This window comes from Centruroides vittatus, unplaced genomic scaffold (assembly GCF_030686945.1).
Source record: "Centruroides vittatus isolate TY-2023 unplaced genomic scaffold, ASM3068694v2 contig_344, whole genome shotgun sequence".
NCBI lineage: Eukaryota > Metazoa > Arthropoda > Arachnida > Scorpiones > Buthidae > Centruroides > Centruroides vittatus.
In genome coordinates this window covers 32027-58834 of record NW_027122169.1, presented here as the reverse complement: position 1 = coordinate 58834, position 26808 = coordinate 32027, and the positions used below count along the sequence as shown (strand labels likewise).

Below are 26808 nucleotides of genomic sequence, written 5' to 3'. Positions count from 1 at the left end.
GAATATAATCGTCTGTTACGCATGCGTACGGAGGAGATTTATCTCGAGCGCGAGCGGTCTGCTATTAGAAGTGTGACGTCGTTGGGTTTTACTTCGTCTGCGGGAAAATGTCCGATGAAAGTAAAGACACTATTTATACGCTGAAAGAAGTCTCGGAAAAGAATAATCGCCAATCAATTTGGTTAGTTATACACAATAATGTGTATGACGTGACTAAGTTTCTATGCGAGGTAAGAATTATTGTATAACTACTTACATTTTACATGTTGATTAAAGGGGAAAAAAATGATTAAAATGTTTTTTACATTTAATGTCCTTTCGTAATTGCTGTGTTAATTCATAAATCATACATGAAAATATATCTGTTGAATTAACATAATTGACATTAAATAATTGATTCTGTGTTGGAACTACAGAAATTTAAATTAAATATCATCTGCTGCCAGTTTATACAGTATTTTGCCGAATTATTAGACCCGTGCAAAAAGTGATACAATTGCAGATTTGAACGATGCCGCTGGGACCTCGACGGAGCCGTGGAGCGTGCCCGTAGGAGAAAAAAAGTCAAAGGAACCGTACCCATAAACGTGACTATTGGCAAGATATAGCCGTTCTGAATCTGTCGGGATTCGTACCGCACGTAGGCCAATTTCGGGGCCGTCTGGCCGATCGCGTGCAGTGGTTCCTTTGACTTTTTTTGCACTCGTGGGCATTCTCTATGGCCCTGTTAAGGTCCTGACGGTGTTGTTCGCGTCTGCAATGTTACCCGAAATGTCGATTTGTTAGCATTCGATGGAATATTTCAATACAAATTGTTTGATAAAATTTGTTTAAAATATTTATTTAATTAAATGTTCCATTACTAGTTTTGTTGTGGATTTTAAATAAAGAATTAAAAGCTATTAGCTTTTATTCAGTAACATATCATACAAGGAGCAGTTGTTGATGTAGATTTTATTGGAGGAAATGCATTTTGGGTCTTAATTCAGTTCTTCATTATTCCTCTTCAGTCCTTATTGGAGGAAATGCATTTCCTCCAATAAAACCTATATCAAAAACTGCTCCTTGTATGATATGTTACTGAAAAAAGCCAATAGCTTTTAATTCTTTAAAATATTTATGTATGTTACATCTTATGAAATAAAAATTAAAAATAACAGCCAGTATTGCTTCTATATGACAAGGAATACTCTCTATACATTTGTTTTATTTGTGTTCTCGTCAACAGTCTACGATGCTATATCATAAGAATCTCTTTCGGTTCCCTTTTTGTAAAGTTGATTTTCTTTTCACATTTACAGTGTTGCCGTATAAAAAATGTATTAGAAGTGTTTGAGATGTAATAGAGAATAAGAATAACATGGAAAAATACTCATTCCTTGAACAATATTGCAAAAAATAATGAAGAAAATAGTACAAGATGTATGATTTTAGTCAATGGGTTTATTAATTTGGCATGGTACTGTATAATGTAAACATGTTTTCATTTGATATAATATCTGTGTCTTGTATCAGTGTGTTTATATTTTTTTATATAGATGTATTGTTTTGAAAAATTAAAATTATTATTACTATTAAAATATTATAATTACATTAAATAACTTTCCATTTAAACAATAATAATTTTAATTCATTAAATTTTGAACATTATCAACAGAAATTTAATTCTCTAGTTTCTTTAAACGTGAATGTTTGTATTTATTAAAAATACATAGTTAATATATTTGTAAACATCCAAATGCCTGATGTATTAATAATAAACCAAACGGTCGCCGTAATTAATTGGGCCAAAATATCAAATTACTTAACAGTTAATTCTTAATATAACACTTAATTAATCCGATTAATTACAGTGATATGTAGTTAACCAGACACATAAGTAATACACAGTAATGAATACATCTTTGAAATTCCAGCAATTCAAATTTATTTGGAACAAATGTTTTCACCGTATTTAAAGTTTCTTGGGCCGCCTTTGATTACTCAATTAGAGACAACCCAAGGTTGTTAAATGTGGCGAAAATGTTTGTTCTGGATAAATTTAAATTGCTAGCATTTCAAAGATGTATTCATTACTATTTATTAAAATAGATGAGTAAGCTACCTTGCTCTGTAAATCAATTTCTAATATGTCTAAAAAAACAAATCTTGTTTTTGTTCAGAAATTTGTAAACAATTTTATTTGTGAGATTGAAATGTATTAGTGAATATTTATCAAAGTATTTAACACAAATTAGTTTTAAATATTTAGGAAAAAACATTGAAATATTAACAATGTTTTAAAAATATTGTAATAATTATGGTACATGTATTTGAAATAATTTGCAGTAAACTAAAGAGGCACTAAATACACAACAGACTAAAAGTAAGAATGATAAAGTATATATGCAATAGCTTCAATGGATAAACTTTCATGTCTTTCAATAAAAATATTACAAACCTACAGTTTAATTAGAATTTGCCTTTCAGAATTTGTTTTAAAATATTACACAAACTTTGTGCAGCATCTTTCTTAGAAGGGGATTATTCAAACTTGGAGCCATTAGAGTGTACTTTATTTAAAATAAATAATCAAATCAAGTCTTTATTGAAAAAGTATTAAGCAATTAAATCCTGTTACAAGGGAACTTTGTAAAGTTTAATTATTAGGATTTGGAAGGTCATTAGATTCAAACATAGTTTGGATGATAGGTAAAAGAAATGCAGCTGTTTTTCCAGATCCAATTTGTGCACAAACCATCAAATCACATTTAGCAAGAATTATAGGGATTGCATATTTCTGCACAGGAGTTGGTTTAGTGTAATTTAATCTTTGAATGTTTGTAAAGTTTAGTAACAACAATAAAAAATTATACAAATCATAAACAAAAAGTTACCAAACATAAAACAGTCTCTGAAATTTACCTATGTGTGTGTTTGCTAACATCAACATACTATTTCTTTTCTAAGTCACTAATTACTCTTCACAAACTTTTATTATATAGTCTAAATCAAAATAATTACATTTATACCAGTTACAAGAAGAATTCTGAAAACTAAACTAAAGTGAATCAGTAAAGAAAAACTTCTTGTTCCATCTCAGTTAGGTAAAAAATCTTTTGTCAGACATAGTTTCTTTGTATTTGGCTTTTCAGAAAGAACTATTTAAAAGATCTTCGTACCATGGGTGAAACATGGAATTATTCAGCAAATCCTGATCTTTCTAGATACACAAATTCAGAACAGTCTCCTTCAAAAGAATATATCCAAACTTCCTATCTTTGTTAGAATTAGTCATTGAAATTCCAAAATTAGCCAATAACTATGGTTAAATCTAAGGTTTAAATATGTCTCGAAGTAAAGAGTTACACGAAGGTTCTGGTAGCGTAACTGGTCAGTGCATCACAAGGTAAGTGAAGGTTGCAGGTTCGACTCCATCTCCAAGCTGATTCTAGCCAATAACTTTTTAAGTATGCGATTACTTGTATGGCGAGGTACTATTTTACATAGGTATTGTATTATCTGTTATCAAACCATTCTGAGAGTCTTATCTTTAAAAGTTTATTATTTTTTATTAAAATTGAGTAAAGCTGAAATCTATTAGTCATGACACAAAGTATAACCTGAAATATTGCACTACAAAGACAATATGTAATTTTTCCAATTTAAATTATTCAATGTTGAAATTTTTCCAAGATTAGAATATTAAAAAATTACACGGAAAAATTACAATATTGTAATTTTACTTTGTTGTAATTTTTCTTTGTAATTTTTTAATATTCTAATTTTTCATTATTCTAATTTATCCTTTTTTTTTAAATTAGTTTCTTATATCTAAAAGTTTTATTTCTGACCACAATTGAGGACCATGGCAGAAAAATGGTGTATCCACATTAGGAAGTTTTTGAAAGAAAGTAGGACTTCATAATTACTGAGTAACATTCTAAATATTTTAACAAATGTTAGATTAGCACCTTTATTCTGTAGTTTTAATAATAAATTTGTTATAACAAACACAGAACCAATTTTCAGTGTGTATAAACAAAGAAACAATCTCTGCACAAATGTTTTATAACTCCTCCTGAGTCCTTCATGTGTGACAGAATGGTTACCCAATGGAACGTCCTTTGGAACAAACATAAATTTATAAATGTTTTTAAAAGAATGTAATTCAAATGACCATTCAAACTATAAATATAAACTTAAAGCTGAGCGCATGTTGTCTTGCGCATAACGGTCAATCCACTAATGACTATACCGTCGTGTCAAGCAGAGCCTGCCTGGCTCATCAGCAACACCATTTCCTACTCAAAATTTATATGAGATGACACAAAGTTAGCTTTAAAAATTTCTATGGCCTAAACCATCTGAGGTGTTTGCGTGCAATGTGTGAACATGCCAGAACATCAACAGCTCTTTCTACCTATACAGCGAATCTAAAAATTGTGGCAGGCTTCAAGTGGACGAAACTTCTCCTCACAACATTGCAACAAAACACAATTTTAATGTTTTTGCCAGGAAGTTATACAACTCATTGATGGATTTTATTTTTTAGGTTTTTGTGTTAAAATAGACTGAGAATCACAATTATAGAATATAAGCTTTGTAAAAAATTCTTACGAACGTTTTCATCTATGTGAAATAGACATCTTCAGGTCTCAATGATATTGAACAAACAGCTAGTAAAATAGAATGTTTTTTCAAACGTTCAGATTGATTACATAATTCAGATATGTTGCATCAAAATTTATGTGATGTTTGGGATATAATTTTAAAATATGTAAAATATTTAAACCATATCCAAATAATCAATTAATTTCACATAAATTATTATGATAGATTTCACCAACAGAAACTCGCATTAAGGATAATTTAAATTTTTTGAAAAAACATTCTATTTTACTAGCTGTTTGTTCAATATCGCTGAGACCTGAAAATGTCTATTTCACATAGATGAAAACATTTGTAAGAATTTTTCTGTTTTCATGACATGAACTGGTGATGGTTTGGTGAATGGTATATTTACAATTACCCAGTTTTTGAGATATGACAATTAAAATGAATAATATGTAATATATCTATTTTGAGTAAATTGATGATTGAAAATGTAATTTGCAGGAAATAAATTTAAATGTTTTTCTAACATATATATGTTGTTTAATTTTTTATCAAAAATGTCAGTTTAAAAATACCTTAAGTTTAGTATTGAAATTATCTTTAAATTTCTTTATTTTGTTTAATAATTATTATTATTTTTTTTAATTTAGCATCCTGGAGGAGAGGAAGTTCTTCTAGAATTAGCAGGTAATAAATATAACATTTAAATCAAATTTTGTTAAACTAACATAGCTTGCATTTATCTCAAAAATTCACAATACATGAAATTCTTGTTAAAGGGACAAAATAATCACAATATTGAATTATTCAGTTTCAAATTATTCAAGATTAATGTTTCTGTACAATATGGCAAATGTCATGTAATTGATGTGATTTATTAAGGAAACTGAGTAAAACTACATATAGAATGCTATTAATATTTTTCTTAATTAATAATTCATAATAATAACATAAATAAACTGCAGATAAACAGTAAACAGCATGTGTCCACTGAGAACCTCACAGGTTGCCAGATAGGTTTTATAAAAAGTAAAGCAGAATTCCTCAAAATATAGCCCAAATTATTTTTTAAAGTGACCCAAAAAATAGTAAGTCTCCCAAATGTACTAGCCTAGAGCATACAAATATCTCAATCTGCTATTCATAACCCAGTCTTGCAATTCTGAAAAACCGCTGTATTTTATGAGATAAGAGAAAAAAGGATAGTCCATGTGTAAGGCGACATCTGGAAATGTATTACTGTAAAAGTCAAGCCATATTGACCAGAATAGAGTTGTTCTTGGTCTATTGTTCTCTTACAACGTGGAGGCATGTCGATCTAAATGAATGAGCTAATGTACACACACTGCAGTTTGGACAGAATTTTCACTTCAAATTTTGAAGTAGCCATATTTCAAACTAACCGAATTCTTTAACATGTAAATCTCTATGCCCCTGCCTGGGACAACAGTACAGTTATGAACTAATGGGATTTCAAACTATCTGAGTTTGATCTAATGAGGATTTCCTGTGTAAAGATAAATATTTTTATGAAACTAAAGTTGCTAATTTATTAATAAATTAATAGTATTTAAATAAAAATGAAAAAAGGCAATTCTATAAATGTATTGTTAAATTTTGGATAACTGATTACAGAAATAAATTTGGTACTAGAGCTAGGCATTAGGTGCCATCTCTTGTTAAAACTAGTAGTAATAATATTTTAATTACTTTAGAATAAACTGGAAGAAAAGAATTGGCCCGAAGCGGGATTCAAACCCGCAATTCCCACTTACCATACAGACGCGCTGCCAGTTACGCTATCCAGACCTTCATTCCGATCTCCTCTTCCAGTATATATAAGCCTAAGACATAACCATCAATGGCTATTACGGTGCCGACTGGGGACGCATCCGCGCCCACGGCCCACAACATCCACACAAGGCATCTCAGTCGACCATCGCAACCCCAGCAAGGTAAAGATATACAAATATACATCAATGAAACCGAATAACAAGCAAATACACCCACAACTGCTGTTAGTTGAACTAACAATAAAAACATGTAGGCATTCTTTACATTTCTTTTGAGGCTTCTTGGTTTCAATAAAATGTCTAAACTGTTCTTAGAAATTTCCATTCTGGTAAAATTTTACTATAGTCTCTTTTCCGGTTTTTACTTCTGCTTTCTAAAAACACTTTAAAAGAAAAACTTTAGAAAAGAAATTATTTTGAATAATAAATTATAAAATTTTATATATGAATTTAATCTTTTCTAAAAAATTAAACCAGAACAATATTTTTAAAATTTTATCAACTTATTAAAATTTATTTGGAGAAACTAAATATTTTTAAAGTTCCATACAGATGGCTCCATATTAGCTAAGCAAAAATTATTCTTTATTATTGCTTATTCAGGATACCAACATTTCATATGAAAAAAGAGAGAATTTTTTCACTTCTTTTCATATGTAATGTTGGTTTCCTGATAAGGAATGATAAAGAAATTTAATACTTGAGAATTAGCTTATATTTAGAATGATATTTTCAATTATTAGGCGTATTTTCAATTACTGTATGTTTGTGCAGATATCTCTCCAAAACTGGGATTATATAAACACAGAGCACAAAACCAACACCAGCACTATGAAAAGAAAAAATTTACTAATGTTCTCGTCTATATAAAATAGACATCATCAGGTAAAACATTTTAATGTATAAATAAAAAGTACAAAATTATATTTTTACAATTATTTCATACTTTTTATTACAATACATTATTATTAAATATTAATAATATGTAAAAATGCTATTGAAAATGTTCTAATAAAACATATGTGCTACAAATGTGACCAAAAAAAAATAAAAATAACATAAATTTTAAACATAATGTATTCTAATTACGTAATCAATTGGAACATGTAAAAAAATGTTTAATTTTTGTTTTAGCTCTTTTGTTCTATCGTTTTTACCTGATGTCATCTATTTTCATATAAACAAAAATATTAGTAAATGTTTTCTTTTCATAGATCTGGTGTTGGTTTTGTGCTCTGTGTTTGTGCAGATAATATGAAAATTTAAAAAACTTTTTAGAACTAAAATAAAACTTTTGTATTTCCCATACAGTTGCATTGAAAACATGGCATCGCATTAATTCAATTACTTTACAACTTATTCTAGCTCTCAATTGTTATGATATTTTTATGATTATACACTGTTACACTTTAATGCTGTATTTTGTAGGTTAAATTAAAGAGTTTATGAGCTCCAGTTTAGTTCTAACTTAAAGTCAGATTACAAGTTTCCTGTCTTTTGTATTCAGATAAAAATATAATTCTGTGGTTTTGCAACTCTCGAGTTACTGTTTTAAAAAATTCTGCATCCCAGGATTAAATACTGTAAGTCTCTGTCATAAATGGCATCTTGATTGATTACAAGCAAACAATGTATAGAAAATGGCAGAAATACAAATTAAAAGCAATGCATGTTGTAAATTCTACCAATTTCAAAAAGAAAATATTGCATAATTATTATGGAACAATACTAGAAAATAAAGATAATGTGATTTCTTCCAAACAGAAAACAGATACCTTGAAATTAAATCTGCCAGATTTCCCAATTTTAAAATATCCAAATATTTGAATTATATTCCACTTTTTAATGGTACTATACTTATAAATATATAAACCATAAAGCAATATTACATCAAACAATAAATAAAATAAAAATGTGGATATATGTAAAAAATTTGTGTTTTTATTTTATTGGTTTATATCAGCATTTCTCAAAGTGGGCGATAACGCCCCCTTGTGGGCGGTGAGTAAATCTAGGAGGGCACTGGAGGCAGGGTACTGAACGGTGGTCAAAGGTAAAAGTTCCCTTTCCTCTGTCAAACGGATAAGAGGAAACATTGCATTTAATGGTTTCCAGATGTCGAGAACAATGTACAGTAAGGGCACAAAGTGTGAGATTCGTAGAAAAGTTTTCCTAAGAATTTTTCCAATCCTTTCTCACACAGGGGGCGTTGGGTATAACTTGATGGAACAAAGGAGGCGGTGGATCAAAAAAGTTTGAGAATCACTGGTTTATATATTTGTTATAATTTACTATACATAAGAATTTTGATTGTCTGACGGCATATGATGGACGGCTGAGCCAAATAACACAAACTTCAGTTTCTGTGAGAAAAATAGGATAAAAATAAATCACGTGATATTAACTGATATGCTTGACTGTACAGAAAATGCATTGATATGCATGTGTTGTACAGTCAAGCCATTCAGTGTTCCCCTATGTGGTTTATTTTTCAGCTGTAATTTTTACAGTACACATGATAATGTTTTAGTACAAAATTTTTCAACAAGAGTAAACCAGTGACACTTACAATTACCATGATTCTTTATTCCTGGAATAACCATATGTTTTATAAGAACATTTCTCGGGCAAGGTGCATCCTGGATGGCTTTTATTTTGTCTGGAGACTTTTGGAGTCCTTCTTCGCTAATTATATGTCCTAAATATTGTACTTTTCTTTCAAAGAATTTGCACTTACTGATGTTTACGTGTAAGTCATTAGCTCTCAACCTGTCTAAGACATTTAGTAAACAGTTCATGCATTCTTTATAAGTTTTTCCTTGAATTATTATGTCATCAAAATAAGCTACCACTCCTTCAAGATTTTGGGTGAATTGGTTGATAAATTTATGGAACTTGTTTGGTGCAGATTTAATTCCAATAAATAATCGTTTTGCTAGATAGGTTACACAGTGTGTTGAGATTGTTTGTTTGTATTTTTGCACTGTCATCATCAACTGATATATGAAGGTAAGCTTTGTGGATATCTAATATGCAAAAATAAGATCCATTTTGTAATTTATTGAAAATATCTTCAATGCATGGAATTGGGTGGCATGAGTCGTGCAACTGCTTGTTGACTGTGACATTATAGTCGGCACAAATTTGTACTGTCCCATTGGGTTTTGGAATAATGACTATGGGTATTCCCCACTCTGAATTATTCACTTTTTCGATGATATACTCACTTTCTAATTTATCTAGTTCCATATTCACTTCTTCCTTCAAGGCATATGGGACTGGGCATTGTTTAAAGAACATTGGTTTGGCATCATCTCTCAGTTTTAATGAGCAAATATAATTAGGTATTTGGCCAACTGTGGGAGTGAATACATTTGAATACTGCTCTATGATTTTTGAAATGGGTGTTTCTGCTTTGTTGACCTTAGTTGTGTGGCTGAGTTCATTGATGTCAATCTTTAAGCTCCAAATCCAGTTTCTTCCTACTATTGCATTTTTTTTGGAAGGGAATGACATACAAGACCTCTAAACTGTAGTTACCACCATACTTAGTTTTTACTTTTGCTACTCCTAGTGGTTTGAAAATATCTCCTGTGTAACTTCAAAAAGTTATTCCCATTTTTGCTGAGTGCGTTCAATTGTAAGCAATTGAATTCGTCAATACTGATGAGGGTGATGTGACTGCCAGTGTCACATTCAAAATGGACTTTTGTACCGTTAACATAGATTTCTGTGAGGAGTCTGTAATCAGTTTCCGTTATATTAACAAATACATCTAGAATGCTGTTTATATCAAAGTCAATTACACGTTGGTGATTAATATTGTGGACATTATGATTCCTATTGATTGTTGACATTTGTTTCCTTAAGGTTGATATGCAAATTTCTCCCATGTGGCCCTTTTTATGGCATCGTTCACATTTCAGCTGGTCTTTGACCCTATGGTTTACTGATTTATGGTTGTTTTTTCTGCAGTATAAGCATACTCCTTCTAAATGGAGTTTGTGGAGGTTAAGCGGGTTTCCACTGCGACTTCTATTCTGCTTCTGTTCCAATTTGACAGTTGTGTTTGAAGTGTGAGTGTCATTTTATTTGAGTATTTTTGGTAATTTTGTGAACAAGGTGGTTACTTTTATATACTTTGTCGTTTTTAATTTTGGAAGCGTCTATGGCTAATGCAATTTCTAGCATCTGTTTGAAGGTTAGGTCAGTTTGTTGTAGAATTTTCTCATGGATTTCGGCGTCTCGTAAACCACGTATGAATTGTACTCTTAACATTAGATCTATGACGGATTTTATACAGTCCACATTGTTACAACTAGACTTGAAATCTGTGCTTTTCAAGAGTTGTTTTAACGAATACACATAATTTGAAATGGACTCACCATTATGTTGTACTCTGGACAAAAATTTATGCTGTTCTGTTAGGATATTTTGTTTGGGTGTTAGATGATTTTGTAGCAACTTCATTAATTCAGCAAAGGTTTGCCTAGAGGGTATTTCTGGTGCTGTTAGGTTGGTCAGTAGCTGATAATGTTTCGGTCCAAGACAATTGATTAATATCATTACCTTAGCTTCTTCAGTAATGTCATCTGTTCTGGTTAGTCCTTTGATTTTGAGAAAGTTATCCAGTCATTGGGAAAAGTTTTCAAAGGTCTCGGACATTTTGTCGTAAGTTTCAAAGGTTAAGGCGTGTGTTTGGAGAATTCGTTGAACTGATAGTTCTGGTTTTATCTCCATTGACTGACTCTGTAGTTTCTTGATAAACAGAGTTGAAATTAATTCTGTAAGTTCACTCATTTTTATATCCTTTTTGTCCTCTCTGCCAATTTTATCCTCGTCACCAATTGTTGTGTTCGTAAAATAAACGGTTACTTGTTAATGTATATAATCAATTTTATTATAATAGAAACGTAACTGTGTGATAATACAACATAATGTTGTGCCTCCAGGTCTAAGTGCCACTAGAGTTAATGCACGACTAACCGAAGACAAAGGAACATGACAAAGGTCAGAGGTGCGGGTTGCCTAACTAGGTCAAGGGGCAATTCGGTGTGGGTTATCCCTTGGAGGTTTACATACATAACACAGTCCAGTCCACAATGATGAAAAGCCCTCTTCTCTTTCATCACCTGAATCCTCTCTCCCCCATTGGTTCATAGATCCATCCACATTTCATAGCCTCAGGATATGGGATGCCTAAAATATGATAATGGTCACTAGACCAAACTATGACCATTTTTCTAAAAATTACAATTTATGTAATTGCATAATACAGATAAAAGACAATATATTTGACACTATATTACATTATGAATAACAATAACAAGACAAAATATTTATTGTGTTGTTCGGAAAGTAATTTCGTTCTTTCTTTTCGTGGGGGATTCAATTTTCTTATAATATATAAATATTTTATTGAATTATATATTGACAAATTTGGTCAAATACCTGTTGCCATCTTTCTGGTAGTAGCTTGATTCCATGTTCATAAAAGTTTTGAGCTTACAAAAAACTGATCCAAGTGATTTTTGACAACCTCATTTGAAGTAAATGTTTTACCATTTTAAAAATTTTGTAAAGACCAGAACAAGTGATAATCCAAGGGTGCCAATCTGGCAAATATGGTGGGTGTGATAGCATATCCCATCCAAGCTGTAGCAGTTTCTGACAAGTTACCAAACTTACGTGAGATCTGGCATTATCAGGTGAAACAGTACACAATTTCTGTTGATTGATTCTGGCCTTTTCTGTTTGATGGTATTACTCAGTTTGTCCAATTGATGGCAGTACACTTTCAAATCAATTGTGGAATTGTCTGGTAAAAGCTCAAAAACAAAATTTCCTTAAAATCCCACCAAACAGAAAGCATCTCTTTCTTTACGAACATGTGGAACCCATATGTCAAGCTTTGAAACAAAACCAAGTTGTTTCAAGTGATCATAAACAGTTCAATTCAACAAATTTAATCTCTTAGCGATTTCTCGTGTGGTTGTTTGGCAGTTTGTTTCAATCAGTATCTTTATTTTGTCTTCATTAGCTTCAATTAGCCTTCCAGAATGTGGTGAATCTTCAATATCAAAATTGCCAGAATAAAATTTTGTGAACCAGTTTTGGCACTGTCATTCTGTCAACACATCATCTCCATATACATCACATAATTTTTTTCTTGGTTGAACAGCATTTTTACCATTTTTGGTAATAAAAAAGCAAAATATGCTGAAAATCTGCTTTTGATTTTCCATATTTCATGGGACACCAAAAAAAAATAATTGCACAGAAATCAAACAAAATTTTTTACAAATAAGCCTTGAAATGTCAGCTGTGAAAATATATGACGACAATACGGTTTAAAATAAAATTGGCAGGTAAAAATACAGCTAATTCCTCTGGAGATAAAAAAATGAAATTACTATATTATAATAGAAAAAATTTACATGTAGATCTAATTAACTTTTACTTTCCCTGCTGTTATAACATAATATGGGAAAGTATTGTAATTTTGTCAAATTTGACACTCCAGTTTTTTGCAAATCTCAATGTTTTGAAATCTGAACCCAAAAAAATAAAATGAGAGAGAATTTCCATGAATGTGTTTGTGTCGCCATCTATTTCATTTAATTTCTCAAGCTGGGATAATTCATTAAGAATACATTACATTCATACTCTTACACCGTATATACATGTATTAATATTTTGTACTGCGGATGATAATATGAAACTACACATCAGCATATTTTTGTCAGATATTTGGTACTTAAAATAAGTAAATATATGTGTTTTTATTGAAAATAGGAAAAATTCTTTTATCTTTCATGAATGTTTTCACAGCTTCTTTTTTGCACATTCCCACAATTCGTCTTACTAATATAGATATATCCATACTAGGGTTTCTCAAACAGGATCCTGGGATCCCTAATCCATACTATGTATACTATATATATCTATCCATACTATCCATACTATGTATACTATCCATACTATATATCCCTAATCCATACTACCCTAATCCATCTGTAGGCTTTAGATCTAAATTGTGAAATGTAGTTGATTCAGTATGTCTTCAGAAAATTTTACAATTTTTTTCCACTTTTTATGCATAACGGAATTTTAGAAATTATAAATATAATTAATTATATAATTAATAATTATAAGCAACTAAAATTTGAAATAGAAATTACAAAAAGTTATTTAACATATTATCTATTTCACTGCAAATAATTGAGTCTCTACTAAAATTATTCAACATTTGTTATATTTATCTTTTTAGGTAAAGATGCCACTGAAAATTTTGAAGATGTTGGTCATTCTACTGATGCCAGAGAACTTATGAAGCAATACAAAATAGGTGTTTTATGTGAGGTAAGTTTAAAAAATTTTGTTAGTACTGAATGTTATATTAAATATTATTTTAGAGAAATTCTAATTTGTAGTATGTTTAAAATAAGAATTTATTGAAATATTTTAGAAAAAATGGTTTGTAAAGTTAATTAGCATTTTAAAAATAATAATATGTATTAATATTTTTTCCGAAATATATTCCAAGAATGGATCAAAATAAAATTTAAACTTATTAGGACATAAAGAGAAATAAAAAATAAATGAACACACTTTGAATATAAAAGTTAATTATTTTAGAACATACTTGAGTGATAACATGTAGATAATCACATTATTCAATTAAATAAAAATTTAGCTTGATAAATGTTCCTAGATACAGGATAACAAATATAAAATTAATATTTTGAAATTTGTATTTTACATTATTTACTTACACAGTATTAGAAATACAAAGAAAAGAAAACATTTATAACAGATTTTTTTTAATTCCCAATTTTAACTTTTTGGAAATTCTTCATTTAGAGAAATTTAGTAATAAAATTTTTATATTCATACTAAATGAAATTTGTCTAATATGTACTTAATACTTGTAGAAATTCTCACATTTTGATTTTTGTTGATTTGTCATTTTATGTCTTTTTATTTTACTTCTTTCTTGACATGATTAGGAATGCTAGTCTGAATTTTGAAAATTTTAATAACATGTAACTAACTGACAATTATTGTTTGTCCTGAAATTTTTTCCTTTTGTTATGATTAAAATAGTAATATGAAAACTGAAATGTAAGATTAAAGCTAAATGATTGCTAGACATTAGATCAGGTTATATTACTGCTACCTATTATTAATTAAATGGTAGGTAATATGTCTCAGAGGTAGATATTAGGTGCCATTTCTTATTAAAGATATGAAACATGGCACCTAATCCTTACCTCTATGCCAAATTACCTAGCATTTAATTATTAATAGGTAGCAGTAATATAGGCTAATCTAATCTGGCAATTATTTGGCTTTAAGTTAATTAAGATAACTATCAGGCTTACAGATGTTAATATTTGAAATGTAACATAGGTAGAATGAAGTCCATAATGAAAAACTGAATTACTGATTTAAAATAAATAGTAATTTTTCCTGTGTTTTTTATGTATAGTAGAATCCTCTTATTAATTGCAGATATTGTTATCATAGTAATTAATCATTAATCATCTTATAACTGCTGAGAAACATTTAAAGATACTCAAAAATTTTCAGCCTAATTTATAGGTCATCTTCAGATGAGATTGTTTGGAATGCTGAATTATTGAATATCATCAATATGGAATGTTCTAACACTTAAATATTACATTTCATGGCTGTATTTAAATATATCTATTTACTTCAAAATAAATAAGCACACCATAAAATAAGAATAAATAAAATATAATAAGCAAAATATATTGTGGGATGGAAGGAAACTATGAATTTCTATTTAGTAAATTTATTATTTATTTTATGGTATGCTTATTTATTTTATATACTGTGTTATATTTCACTGTTATATTTAAATATATTTAAATGCTCCATCTTGATGATGATGAATAGAATGTTTCGTTCCATCTTGATGATGATCTAGTCAGATCACTTGATAATTCAGTGTTCCAAACAATATTATCTGAAGTTGGCCTATTAATTAGGCTGAAAACATATGTGTATCACTAAATAAATGTTCCACAGTAGTCATAAGGTGATTAGTGATTGATTAATATTTATTTCTCTCTGCTGGATGTTATTTTAGATTAATATTGTTATCATTCATGTAATGTTATCAGAATTAGCATGTTCCAAAATTAAAATATAAGTAATTACTTAACTGTAATCAAATGCAGATTAAAATATCATTATACTTATCAATCTCAACTTGTGGCTGATAATGTGCAGTTATTAAGTCTTAACCAGTGCTGTAAAATGTTAAACACTAATTGTTATATTATTTGTTTGTAGTACAATAGCTTAAAATTGCTTGCATTTTTACTTTAATTTTTTATTCTCTGTTTCATTTATACAGATGAATTATTATTAATGAATAATAATTCATCTGTTACAGTTATACAAGAATTATTATTAATGAATAATAATTCATCTGTCTAAATGGGCAAATTAAAAGAAAATGGTCATTAAATTGTTGTCTTAGGTAATTTAATCTACATAGTATTGGCAATAGGTTGTTAGATATTATAAAGAAAACATTCTTAGTAAAACAATTGTTAAAAAATAAGTATGTAGATGAGCTCATAATGACATTACAAATGTGACATCACATTTGGTGCTTAAGACAGCAAAAACAGAGCTAAAGAGTAATACCCAATCAACAGTGTGTGATAAGGTGAGATTGGGTTGAGAAAAGTCGTGATTGTAAGGAGCATTTTTATGGGATATAAGTTAAATTCTCTTACTGGTGCTGTTTAAAATAATAATTGTTAGAACTAAGAAATTTTTTACATGTATTGTTGTATCACTTAAATGTTAATGTTAATTAAACATTAATGGAAATTTGTTAATTATAAATACTAGTTTTGTAAACATTACATTTTTTATTGTTAATAAGTTTCATTTTATCATTTTTTGAATTTTAACTATCTAAGTAGATCATAAGATTTGTGACCTTTAAATTTAAAGAATTATTAGTATTTTATTAAGAATGTATATAAAATGTATTGATTTTAAAAATAATATATGCATGCACTAAAAATTTATTTAATATGAATTATTTTGATCTCAGTGAGAGATCAGAAGCACAATACACTCTAGTTAACTAACATTATAGTCCTAACCCTTGATATAAAATAAAGATGCAAACAATTTATAATAATAATCAATACATGAATTTATAGAATTATAGCCTAAAAAAATTCAGTAGCTATTGAGTTATATTTTGTATCCTTGCTTTTATTATTTTCTTTTATTTCTGGTTATTGTTATAAGGGTTCTATAATTCAAGAAATGATGCAAAAATTATGGAATGTAATATCAAATGAACATGGACATCAACTAGTAAGTCTCCCGATGTAGGAGAATTTCTATAAAAACCCCAATTTTATCTACTGCAGATTAAATTTTTGCTTTTAATGAAATAAGTTGCATGTCTCTCAAATTCTCTGCTAATCTTAGGTTATCTTTATAAATATTTTATTTTTCTTTGCTACTGCATAAGCTAAACAAAATTCTCTCTTCTCTCTACTTAATATGTGGAAAAATATATTATTCAGTGATGCATTGATAACCATTAAGTAATATATTATGATTATTAACTAATGATTATTTTTGAATGTTGTATTTAATAAAAGAAATTAAAATAGGTTTAAATAATTATATTAAAAAATTGTTTTTAAATATTGAAGAAATGAAGTTTTATTATTATTGAATTTTAATTTTTTTTTTTTTTTAATTGCAGGAAGATCAAGTTAAAACTACCAAGGTAATAATTGCATTTATATTATTTAAATAAATTTATGTTTAAAACTACATTATATGTTTCATGAAACATATAAAGTTCCTTATTATTTAACTTTAATAGAAGACAATTTTCATTTAACTTTAAAATATGCTATATAAATTTACCAAAATATAAACAAATTATGCAAAATAAAACATTGCTGGTTGTTCAATGTTATTTAGGTGTATTTTCTGGAAGATCATTCTAAATAATTTCCAAACGTAAATTTTTTTTTCTAAATACTGTATTTAGATTTCTTCAATAAGAAATTAAAATGCATTTAGGAGTAACATTGACCCTATTAGAAAACACCTCTATTTAATACAAACTTATACTTACTAGATTACTATTTTCTTTTTCATACTTTTTTGTTTTACTCAAATGCCCAGAAATGTTCTAATAGCATTTTATTGTTATTGTGAAAGTAGAAAATATATACTGTATCAGAATCAAAATTCTATCTACAAATTTCAAAAAATATTATTTTTTTATAAAAATAGAAGAATTACTACTTACTGTTAAGAATATTAGTAAAGATTACTGTTATTTTAACTTATTCCTTTGCCTTTTTACAGAAGTTAAGTAATTTTTTTTCGTAAAATTAAGTTGCATCTTAAAATTTTCAAGTCAGAGTAAATTTTTTTAATGTTCAAAAAAAACTTATTACTTTAAAAATAAAATTATATTTTATTGTTTTTCATGTGAAAAAACAATGAAATAAATAGAAGTAAAGAATCAGAAACTGTGTATCATTCATTTTAAAGGGCTTTAGTGTACACATGTTTTTATCTTTAATACATTATATTCATTGGCTTTTGGATATTAAATGCTCTTGTGAATCAGTTATATCAATGGATATGAGCCCTAAATAACTATAAAAAGCAAAACATTATTTTAAAAATTGAATTAAATAATTTTTTAGATATTCTTAAATTTTATACATAATATTCTGAGGGATGTTGCTAGGGAACAGTTTTTTTTTTCTTTTTAAAGTAACATTACTGAGTTTGATTTATAAAGAGTCAAGTTAAGATAAAAGTTTAAAGTCTGCCCTCCACATTATGTGAACTAACCAATTTGAAGCAGAAAACTAAAGCTGAATTATGCAACAAAGTAACTAATGTATCCTTAATGGTGGTTACAGGTCAAAAACATTGGCATTTCACTAATCTTACTCATTATTAAATATGTATTGGTTACTTGATTAAATTAACTTTTAGAAAGTTTTATACTAATTACTAGAGTCCAGGATGAAATATATTTTAAAATATTGAAAAAGAATATTTGTAATTAGTTCAACTTTATGAATTACTCAACTTCAATTTATACTCATTAATTTTGGAAAAAATCAGAAAGGAAACAACTTTGAAAACATTTTAACTGCTCTTTATCCCTTTATGAAGTCATATAGTCTTATAGTTGTGGATTAATAATAGAAAAAATTACTTGTATATAATAAAATGCCTTCTTTTTAAAATTGCTAAAATTTTAAAAAGAAATTTTATTAAAATATAAGATGTTTATTTCTAATAACTAAAATTTTTAACTATTAAAACTATTTTTCAAAACATATTTTTTATACTCTGAAAATTTTTTTTTAATTTTTAACATTTATTATATTTTAAAAGAAACAAAAATGTTTTTATTACAATGATGACAAAGTTTTAATAATAATAATTATAATAGGAGTTGAAATATAATTAAATTTCCTATTGATGGTAAATTTGTACTTTCCAGGAATCATCTAATGAAAAAGAAGGAGGAAGTTATAAGTAAGTTTTATAATTTTATGTGTGTGTCAAATTATTCATATTATTTATTTTGTACTGAATAATTATAAGGCACTAACAATTGTGAGCAAATGTAACTTGATCATGGGGAATGTGAAAAGTAAATGAAATTCATTATATGGATTTTTTTTTTAAATCCAAAATTTTGTTAAGATAATGACAGATACTACTTAATTGACAATGAAAGAAATCATCATAAAAAGACATACAGTAAAATGCATTTAATGTTCTTAGTTTCTTTTCCTTTTCTTATGTCACTACAAAGACAAATTAATTGCATTTCTAGTCATCTTCCTTGGCATGACTTATTTCTGGTAGGCTAATAGGTGTATTACCTATTAGCCTACCAGAAAATAACAGATGATTTTACAGGAATGACACTAACTCAAAAATATTGGCTATTTTGATATTTTATTTAATTAAAATTTAACTACAAATAGAAATAGTCACTATTGGTTTGTAGTTAATATGTATATGAATTTGCACATATAATAACTTTAAAAAATTCTGCTAATTAGACTATTAGACTAGCACCATTGCTACACTATATAAAACTCATCATTTTCAGTAACTTGTCACCTTCTCAGTCCACATTAAGTTGAGTTTGTGGGACTCTATTACTAATTTTATATTCATTTAATCTTATATCAACTATATAAAAATTTTTCAATAATAGTAGCTTTTTTGGTTTTATTTCTCATTTATCTACATAATCTGGCATAAAATATTAATATATTCATGAAAAAAAAAGATTCTGGTAGAAATTAAATTTAAATTTCTTTTAATGATAAATGAAATTGAATATTATCTATTAGGTGTGTACTGCTGTAACTTAATGACTCCATTCCTCAGTTCCTGGGCGATATGGACAATGGCAGCAATAGCAGTTATTGTGGGTATAGCTGTGGTATATCGCATTAAAAGAACAGGTGTATAAATGCCATTGCTCTTTACTCTGCTTGAATGAAACATGTAAGTATTCCATCAAATAAAATAAATATGTTTTGTAACATACATTTACAGTTCAGTTTTTCTAAGGAATCTTTTCTGTAAAATGGTCAGGTTTTTAAAATATAATTTTGAAAATTTGTACCTTCATATTTAATATTTTAACATGTATTGTAATATTTGATTTTAATGTAATACGATTACGAACAATTTGAAACAATTGATTTGGAAGATGGAAATGATTTTTTGTACAATAAATAATTTATTCGTTAATTATTTTTATTCAATTATAGTTAAAACTAAAAATGCTAAAATTTTTCTTCAAAAACACTTTTGAATATATAACTTATATAACTGATAAAGATAATAAGTGTGAACAAAAACTTCATTCTTATTAAGCATATGCTAAATATTTTTTCTTATAATGAAATTTATATTTTATAAAACTTGATAATAAATATTAATTCTATGCTATTAATAAAAGGCTATGAAGAAAGAAAGCAAATTTATATCTAATTGTTATTAAATATGCTTTTTCTAAACTGCACTCAAAATCAGTACAATAAAAATTTGAGAATTTGAAAATTCTTTAAATAATATAAAAATATCAGATATAAACATATTTAATTTGTTTTATAATGCATCTTACATTTAAATTATCTAATTATATATTTATATAGGTAAATTTTTAAAAAAATTAAAAATATCAGTTCTGTTATTTCTTTACATAGGCATGTATATACTGTTTTTAATTGATAACTGTGTGTTTTGTGTAATTTTTATCCTTCTTTTGACATTCTTGTATACATACACACACACACACACACACATACACACAGACATATATATATATATATATATATAGGCATTATTTTTTCCAGTCTGATTTAGTGCAGTTAAAATAAATAGCTTGGCAGGAAACATTAAGTATATACCAAATCAACATATCAGAAATGCAAATCTTTGTAAGTACAGTATAAACGAACAAACAAACTTTTCTATATTATATTTTTAGAGATACATTATTTAATTATAAATAAATTAAATAACATATCTGTAAAAATGTATTGAAGCTAATGTCCATTCTTCAATGCTTGCTTTGTCAATTGTATTACTCTGCATCAATTGATGCTTAGTCTTGTATCTGCTTAGATCACACTATCTGAGGATATTTCAACTTTATCATCTAGTATTATAGTCAAAATTTACTTTTATTGTGAAATGTTTTTGAAAATTTTATGAACATTTGTATTTTATTGATATCTCAGCTGTTTCAAGAAACACCTCAAAACCAAATTATTTTGCATAATGTAAAATTTTATTATTTTAAGAAATGTTTAAATACAATCACATTATTTTTGTGATTGTATTGATATACAATTACACCAGTATATTTGAACTCGTAATTCACTTTAGAGACAAAATTTTATCCCTAGTTGGTCGAAATTGCATACTGCAGATGCGATTATCTCTACTTGATTTAAATATAATTATTTTTTGAACTGTCATTAAATAATAATAAGAAAATAGTTTATTTACTAGACTCAGACTTTTTTGTACGTAACTTTGCAGAATCTATATTTATAGTGAAATTTAAATTTAAAATTGTTAAATATATATATATATATGTGTGTGTGTGTGTAGTAAGTTTCTTTTCTTAATGTTTTTCTTTTATATTTGAATATTAAAACAACTTTGAATACTCACATAATATACTTATTTAAAAAAAAAAAAGGCAATCATTTCTATCATTCCAAGCAATTTGTTCCAAGTTTCTTAATAACCTTATACATATATAAGTTAATTACTATGTATAAAAGCATTAATAGTACATTAAATTATAAATAAAAATAACATTGTTCCTTTACTGCAATTTATATAACATGTAATACAATGTAAATTTAAAAAAAACTATACTGTGTGATTTTTATGATAAAGCATTTTATCTATATTTCTTTATATTTAAGTATTTATAACTGTTTATATAAATGAAAGGAAAAGAAAAAAAAAAAAGACAATTCATGTAATTTTAAAAAATTTATTCATTTTATAAGAGATTTAAAAATATATATTTTGTAATAATTTTTATCAGATATTTATTTTTTAAATTGCAATTTATCTGCTGATAGGAAATTAAAGAAAATTATTACAAATTTAATTTTGAATGAAAGTTTTATATTTAAATTTTGTCTTCACTTTTTGTAGCTACAACACAAATGAAAAAAATATAAAATATATAAATCGAAATGTGAATGCTTAATTAAGCAGGAATTGAAATGATTTATTCAGTATAAAAGTATGTTAAATTTTAAATTTGTAAACTTTTGTTATTTCATAGAAATAAATGGTTGATATTTAAAATTAAGAAGAAATAATGTAATTTAATGTTGTTTCCTATCAATTTATTACCTCAAATTTAACTGTTATACAGTAATTTTCTTAAGTGCTTAAAAATTCTATATTATTGTATAAAAATGATAATTTTTGTTATTTTATCACTTGAATATAATGTATTTTTATTTTTCAATTCTTGTAATCTGGCCAATGTACTTCAAACCGATTATATTTTATAAAATTGTCAAATAATAATAATAATAATAATAAATACTGTGTTAACAACATATGAAAGCCAATAAAGATTAATTTGATGTTAATCAAAAATTTATTATTATTTGATGAAATAATTCATATAACACACGACTTATCTTCCTAAAATCGGGAAATTTGTTCCTTTATCCTTAGATGCTACTGTAAGATCTTCTTCTCACCATATTATCCGAACAGGTGTGTGGGAAATTCACTCCTTTCATAAGAAACTCCGTAACAGTATTTAAGCCAGAGATACACGGCGTAAACACACTAAATAATATATACCACCAAACACAAAAAAATGCCACAAAAAACGAAATGAATATCAAAATTAGAAACCAGAATATGGCCCATAGAAAATTTCCACCTGTACCAGCACCCATCTGGAATAATCGATATTCGAATATATTTAAAAATTATTAAAATTGTATAATCGAAATATTAAAATTAACCAACAGTTAGTGGATTTACCTTGACAGTTCTCTGCTTTATTGGTGTAGGCCTGTATTCTAAGTAGGTGTATACGTCCGCACGTGATAGTGAGTAAGATACTCAGTTATTCTCTACACTTGGAACTCGTTTTTGTAAGCGAATATTTCTGTGTGTCATTGAACATTATCTCTTCCTGATTATCTATTTCAAAATCAGTGATCCAATAAACTATATCAGATATTAATTAATCGATTGGTTGCAAAGCTTTGTATTTTATCTAATGCTATTAAACCAGCAAAAAATCTACTCTAGGAATATTTTAGTTATGTAAAAATTGAATATCCGTACGGTTTTATAGTTAGTTGTTATTTTAGTCATGTTGCTTGCTGTTTAACAATTTTCTTCGAGTTATCAATTTGCATTTATCGTCGAGTCTTTAATCACGTGTATTTTATAACAAAGATTTACCGAATTATCAAAGGAAATACATTTTTTTAATACTTCCAATATCCTGTTGGATAAAACCACCGAACTCGCAGGTTCGTATGTCGTTTTTCTGTTTACTTGTTGAATCGCAGGAAGTTCTGGACCCGCTTTTTTTTTTTTTTTTTTTTTTTTTTTCTTCTTGCCCCTGTTGATAATGTAGAAGTACTGTACAAGCGAATCATTCGATATCATCTAGTTTGCGTAATTACTCATAGATATTGTTATATGTAGCCGTTTCCAAAAATTCGATATGAGTAAAGGGGTCTATCCTTGACTTTCGGACAACTCGTGTTTCGTAAATGAAATTTTGATACCTTTGCTTTTCATAAGTTCAATTCGCCCTCTTGATGTACCCACGATGAACCTAAAAAAAACTACTCTCTTAGTGTCCACAAGCTGTGGAAAGTAAAAAAAAACCCTCCTGAGAGGCGCCTATAATGGGGAGGGCCTGTGATGGGCCCCTATATATCCGGACGTGAAAAATTTCTGGAGAGTTCTGGCCCGAATTCGATATATATAACAAAAAATAGGAGTCGTGTAGGAACAAAAATACTGTGTACGTATTAAGAATATACTGGTGAATAAACTCTAAAATTATATGATTCCAATACTGATATTTAATATCTATGATATGAAGTAAAATAGGTTACATAATGATTTTTTTTAAATTATTTATTATCTTCAATGAATCTGTCCTGAATTACATATCACATTATTATTTACTTTGCATGATGTGACAGTTCTAGTTAATTTTGAACGAGACAAACATTTGATGTACTTAAAAAACCGAATTTATAAGTAAGAAACTGGTATTTTAAGAACCAGGTATGTGATGGTATTAGATATTAATATTACATTGACCTATTGATTAGAACTAAATATAAAGTATGTAGTATGTTTCAGATTGTGTAGGCTTTGACCTTTTTCCGGGTTTATTCGCATTATTAAATTTCTAAGGGTCCGTTTTCCCTTAGAAAGTCCCCAAGAGGACTCCTTTGGCAGATCGTCCACGTATCGCGTTGCCGTAAACAAACAAACCGAACCGTTTCGGGGGAGCCTGGCTCAAAAAGGTCGTGAAGACCTAATGGCCGAGGGTCGAGGTGGCAGCCTACTACTATGGAGATCCGGTATCGTCGGCCATACTATATAAATTATGGGAATTTCAATTTGGTCCTAGTCACTGAAGATAGTAGTTTATATCTCCGTATTAATTTGCAATTATAAGATTGAAAAAAATGAAGATAATGTTTCTTCATGAGTGCCGTACAAAGAACACGTAATATAAACACATTAGAAATGGACTCTAAAATATTTTGCCTATTGGACCCTAAGCAGAACTATTCTCCAAGTTCATCATATAATATATATATATATATATATAATGAGGTTGCGGCCGACGTTTTTAGCCCAAAACGTGAACGTCGGACGTCGAGCGCCGTCGTCTGGAAATTCTAGAATGGCGTTCGCTACGTCTAGCATGGCGAGTAAAACTTCGAACTAAACTACTTCATTTTTGTGTTTGGGGTTAAAATTATAACATACTAAAATATGTTAAACGTGTTCTGCCATTTTCCAACAATATCCCATGAGTCTTTTTTTTTTTTTTTTTTTTTTTTTTTTTTAAACTCTTTCCGCCCTGTGGGCACTAAGAGGGCCTCTTTTAGTAGGCCCATTATGGGTTCGGCCAGGCCCACAATGGGGCGACCGGGTGATGAGGGACGGGGACCGACATATCCGAACGGATCACCCCCCGAAAAATTCCTGGGGATTATTCGACCCGTTCGGATTCGATCCCGGGTCCCCCAGAGCGGCAGGCTGCCACCTTTACCACTCGGCCATCCGGCCGTCTTATCCCATGAGTCAGTACGCGACGTAAACGTGTGGCGCAAAGTGTTTTACTTGGAGTTCAAACGTCAAACGTGTACTTCTGCTTGCCGTACAAGTTTAATCTTTGAACTTCGACCGCAACCTCTCTATTGTCGAGTTGTTGATGTTCGAATGATTCGCTATTAAGAATTATGCAGTACTAAAATTTGTCGCAGAAATAACTACATACCAAACCTAAAACTGCTGTCGAGTGCATACAGGATAAAACCGTTCGTAAAGGACACTTCTAAATAACGGACACCTTTAATTAACGAGCATTTTAACATTTTCGACGCGAATGAAAGACATTTATTCTCATTGTCTAGTTTACAACGTTAAGAAACATTAAACACCTCGAAACACGGAGAAACTCGTCACTCCCGGTCGATGTCCGTCATTAAGAGGTTGTACTACGTCACAACTTGAACGGGCACGAAATTAAAAACCAATCGTGTTTGAGTTTAAATTGCATTTAATACTAAAGTAACAAATTTTTTTTAACCTTTTTTAGAGTATAAAAATGTCCGTTTAATGAAAGATTTTTTTAAAAATTTATACGCGTATTCTATTACTTTTACATTATTTTATATAATTTCAATAAAATTAATGAAATTTAACACAAAGTTCAATTAGAGATTGCTTTTAGTGGTAATATCGAGGTTTGAGGCCGAAGTTTTCAAGGCGAAAACGTGTACGTCGGACTTTCGGCGCCGCTTTCCTGTAAGCCTAGAAGTTTGATAATGGCCTTTGGAATGTCGAGCACGATTCCACTGATTTTCCAAATGCCATTGTCAAACTTCTAGACTCGCATAAAGGCTGCGCTGAACGTCCGACGTACACGTTTTCGCGTTGAAAACTTCGGCCTCAACCTCGCTTTATCAATGGTAAACAATGGACTTTTAGACCGTCACGACGTCTGGTGGATATTCGAGTAATCTCAACCAATCCTTCGACGTCCTTGAATGTAGAGTGGTATCATCTATCGCGGTTTCTTACATCGTGATTTTAAGCGAATTACGATAATTCAAAGTTGTAGATACGATTGTTTTTTCCCGTAAGGTTGGCAACTATGACTGTCCCTTTGCTATAGCGCCCTCTTACTACGGCTTGAAGAACTAAGTAGCCATCTCTTGTACTTTATACGAAAGATTTTTCGGAATAATTTTTAATTCAAACAAAAACATCTGAGACGTAAAAAAAATGTCGCCGAGTAAAAATTTATGCGCCATTAAGGCGTTATCCTACCACACTTAGGATCCGGAATCAAATTCCTACGTTCGAAATTCCCCAGGGGATATTTTGGGAATGGTCTTGATACGTCAAGTCCCGTTTCTCACCATTCTGTGGCCTGGCCGAACCCATAATTGGGCTTGGAAAAAGGGTCCTCTTAGAGCGCACAGGGCGGAAAGGGTCAAAAATAAAAATAATAATACAGAATATAAATATTGCATCTCGTTAAATCTTTATATAGAAGAAACTCGTAAGAAAGGAAACA

At 28.8% G+C, this 26808-nt stretch overlaps 1 protein-coding gene across 3 annotated transcripts; it reads left to right on the top strand.

Annotated features, from left to right (window-relative positions):
- Positions 1-27: 27 nt before the first annotated feature.
- On the top strand, positions 28-22601 carry LOC136974144 (cytochrome b5-like). 3 transcript variants are annotated; one of them, XM_067268944.1, is made up of 7 exons: positions 28-230; positions 5247-5283; positions 13660-13751; positions 17161-17184; positions 18940-18974; positions 19845-19964; positions 22146-22601. In XM_067268944.1, the coding sequence occupies exons 1-6, from the start codon at positions 108-110 to the stop codon at positions 19927-19929; spliced, it is 396 nt and encodes a 131-aa protein (XP_067125045.1). In that variant the 5' UTR covers positions 28-107; the 3' UTR covers positions 19930-19964; positions 22146-22601. The 3 variants fall into 3 exon arrangements, with proteins under 3 accessions (XP_067125045.1, XP_067125047.1, XP_067125046.1); XM_067268945.1 differs by lacking the exon at positions 22146-22601 and adding an exon at positions 6312-6551 and having other exon boundaries at positions 182-230; positions 19845-20420; XM_067268946.1 differs by lacking the exon at positions 22146-22601 and having other exon boundaries at positions 19808-20388.
- The last annotated feature ends 4207 nt before the right edge of the window (positions 22602-26808 follow it).

What these genes read in the sequence shown, in the direction of transcription:
- LOC136974144 (XM_067268944.1), top strand. Translation starts at nt 108, where the DNA reads ATGTCCGATGAAAGTAAAGACACTATTTATACGCTGAAAGAAGTCTCG. An exon ending in TGACTAAGTTTCTATGCGAG is followed by an intron (nt 231 to 5,246) that starts GTAAGAATTATT and finishes TTTTTAATTTAG; the next exon opens with CATCCTGGAGGAGAGGAAGT. An exon ending in AGTTCTTCTAGAATTAGCAG is followed by an intron (nt 5,284 to 13,659) that starts GTAATAAATATA and finishes TTATCTTTTTAG; the next exon opens with GTAAAGATGCCACTGAAAAT.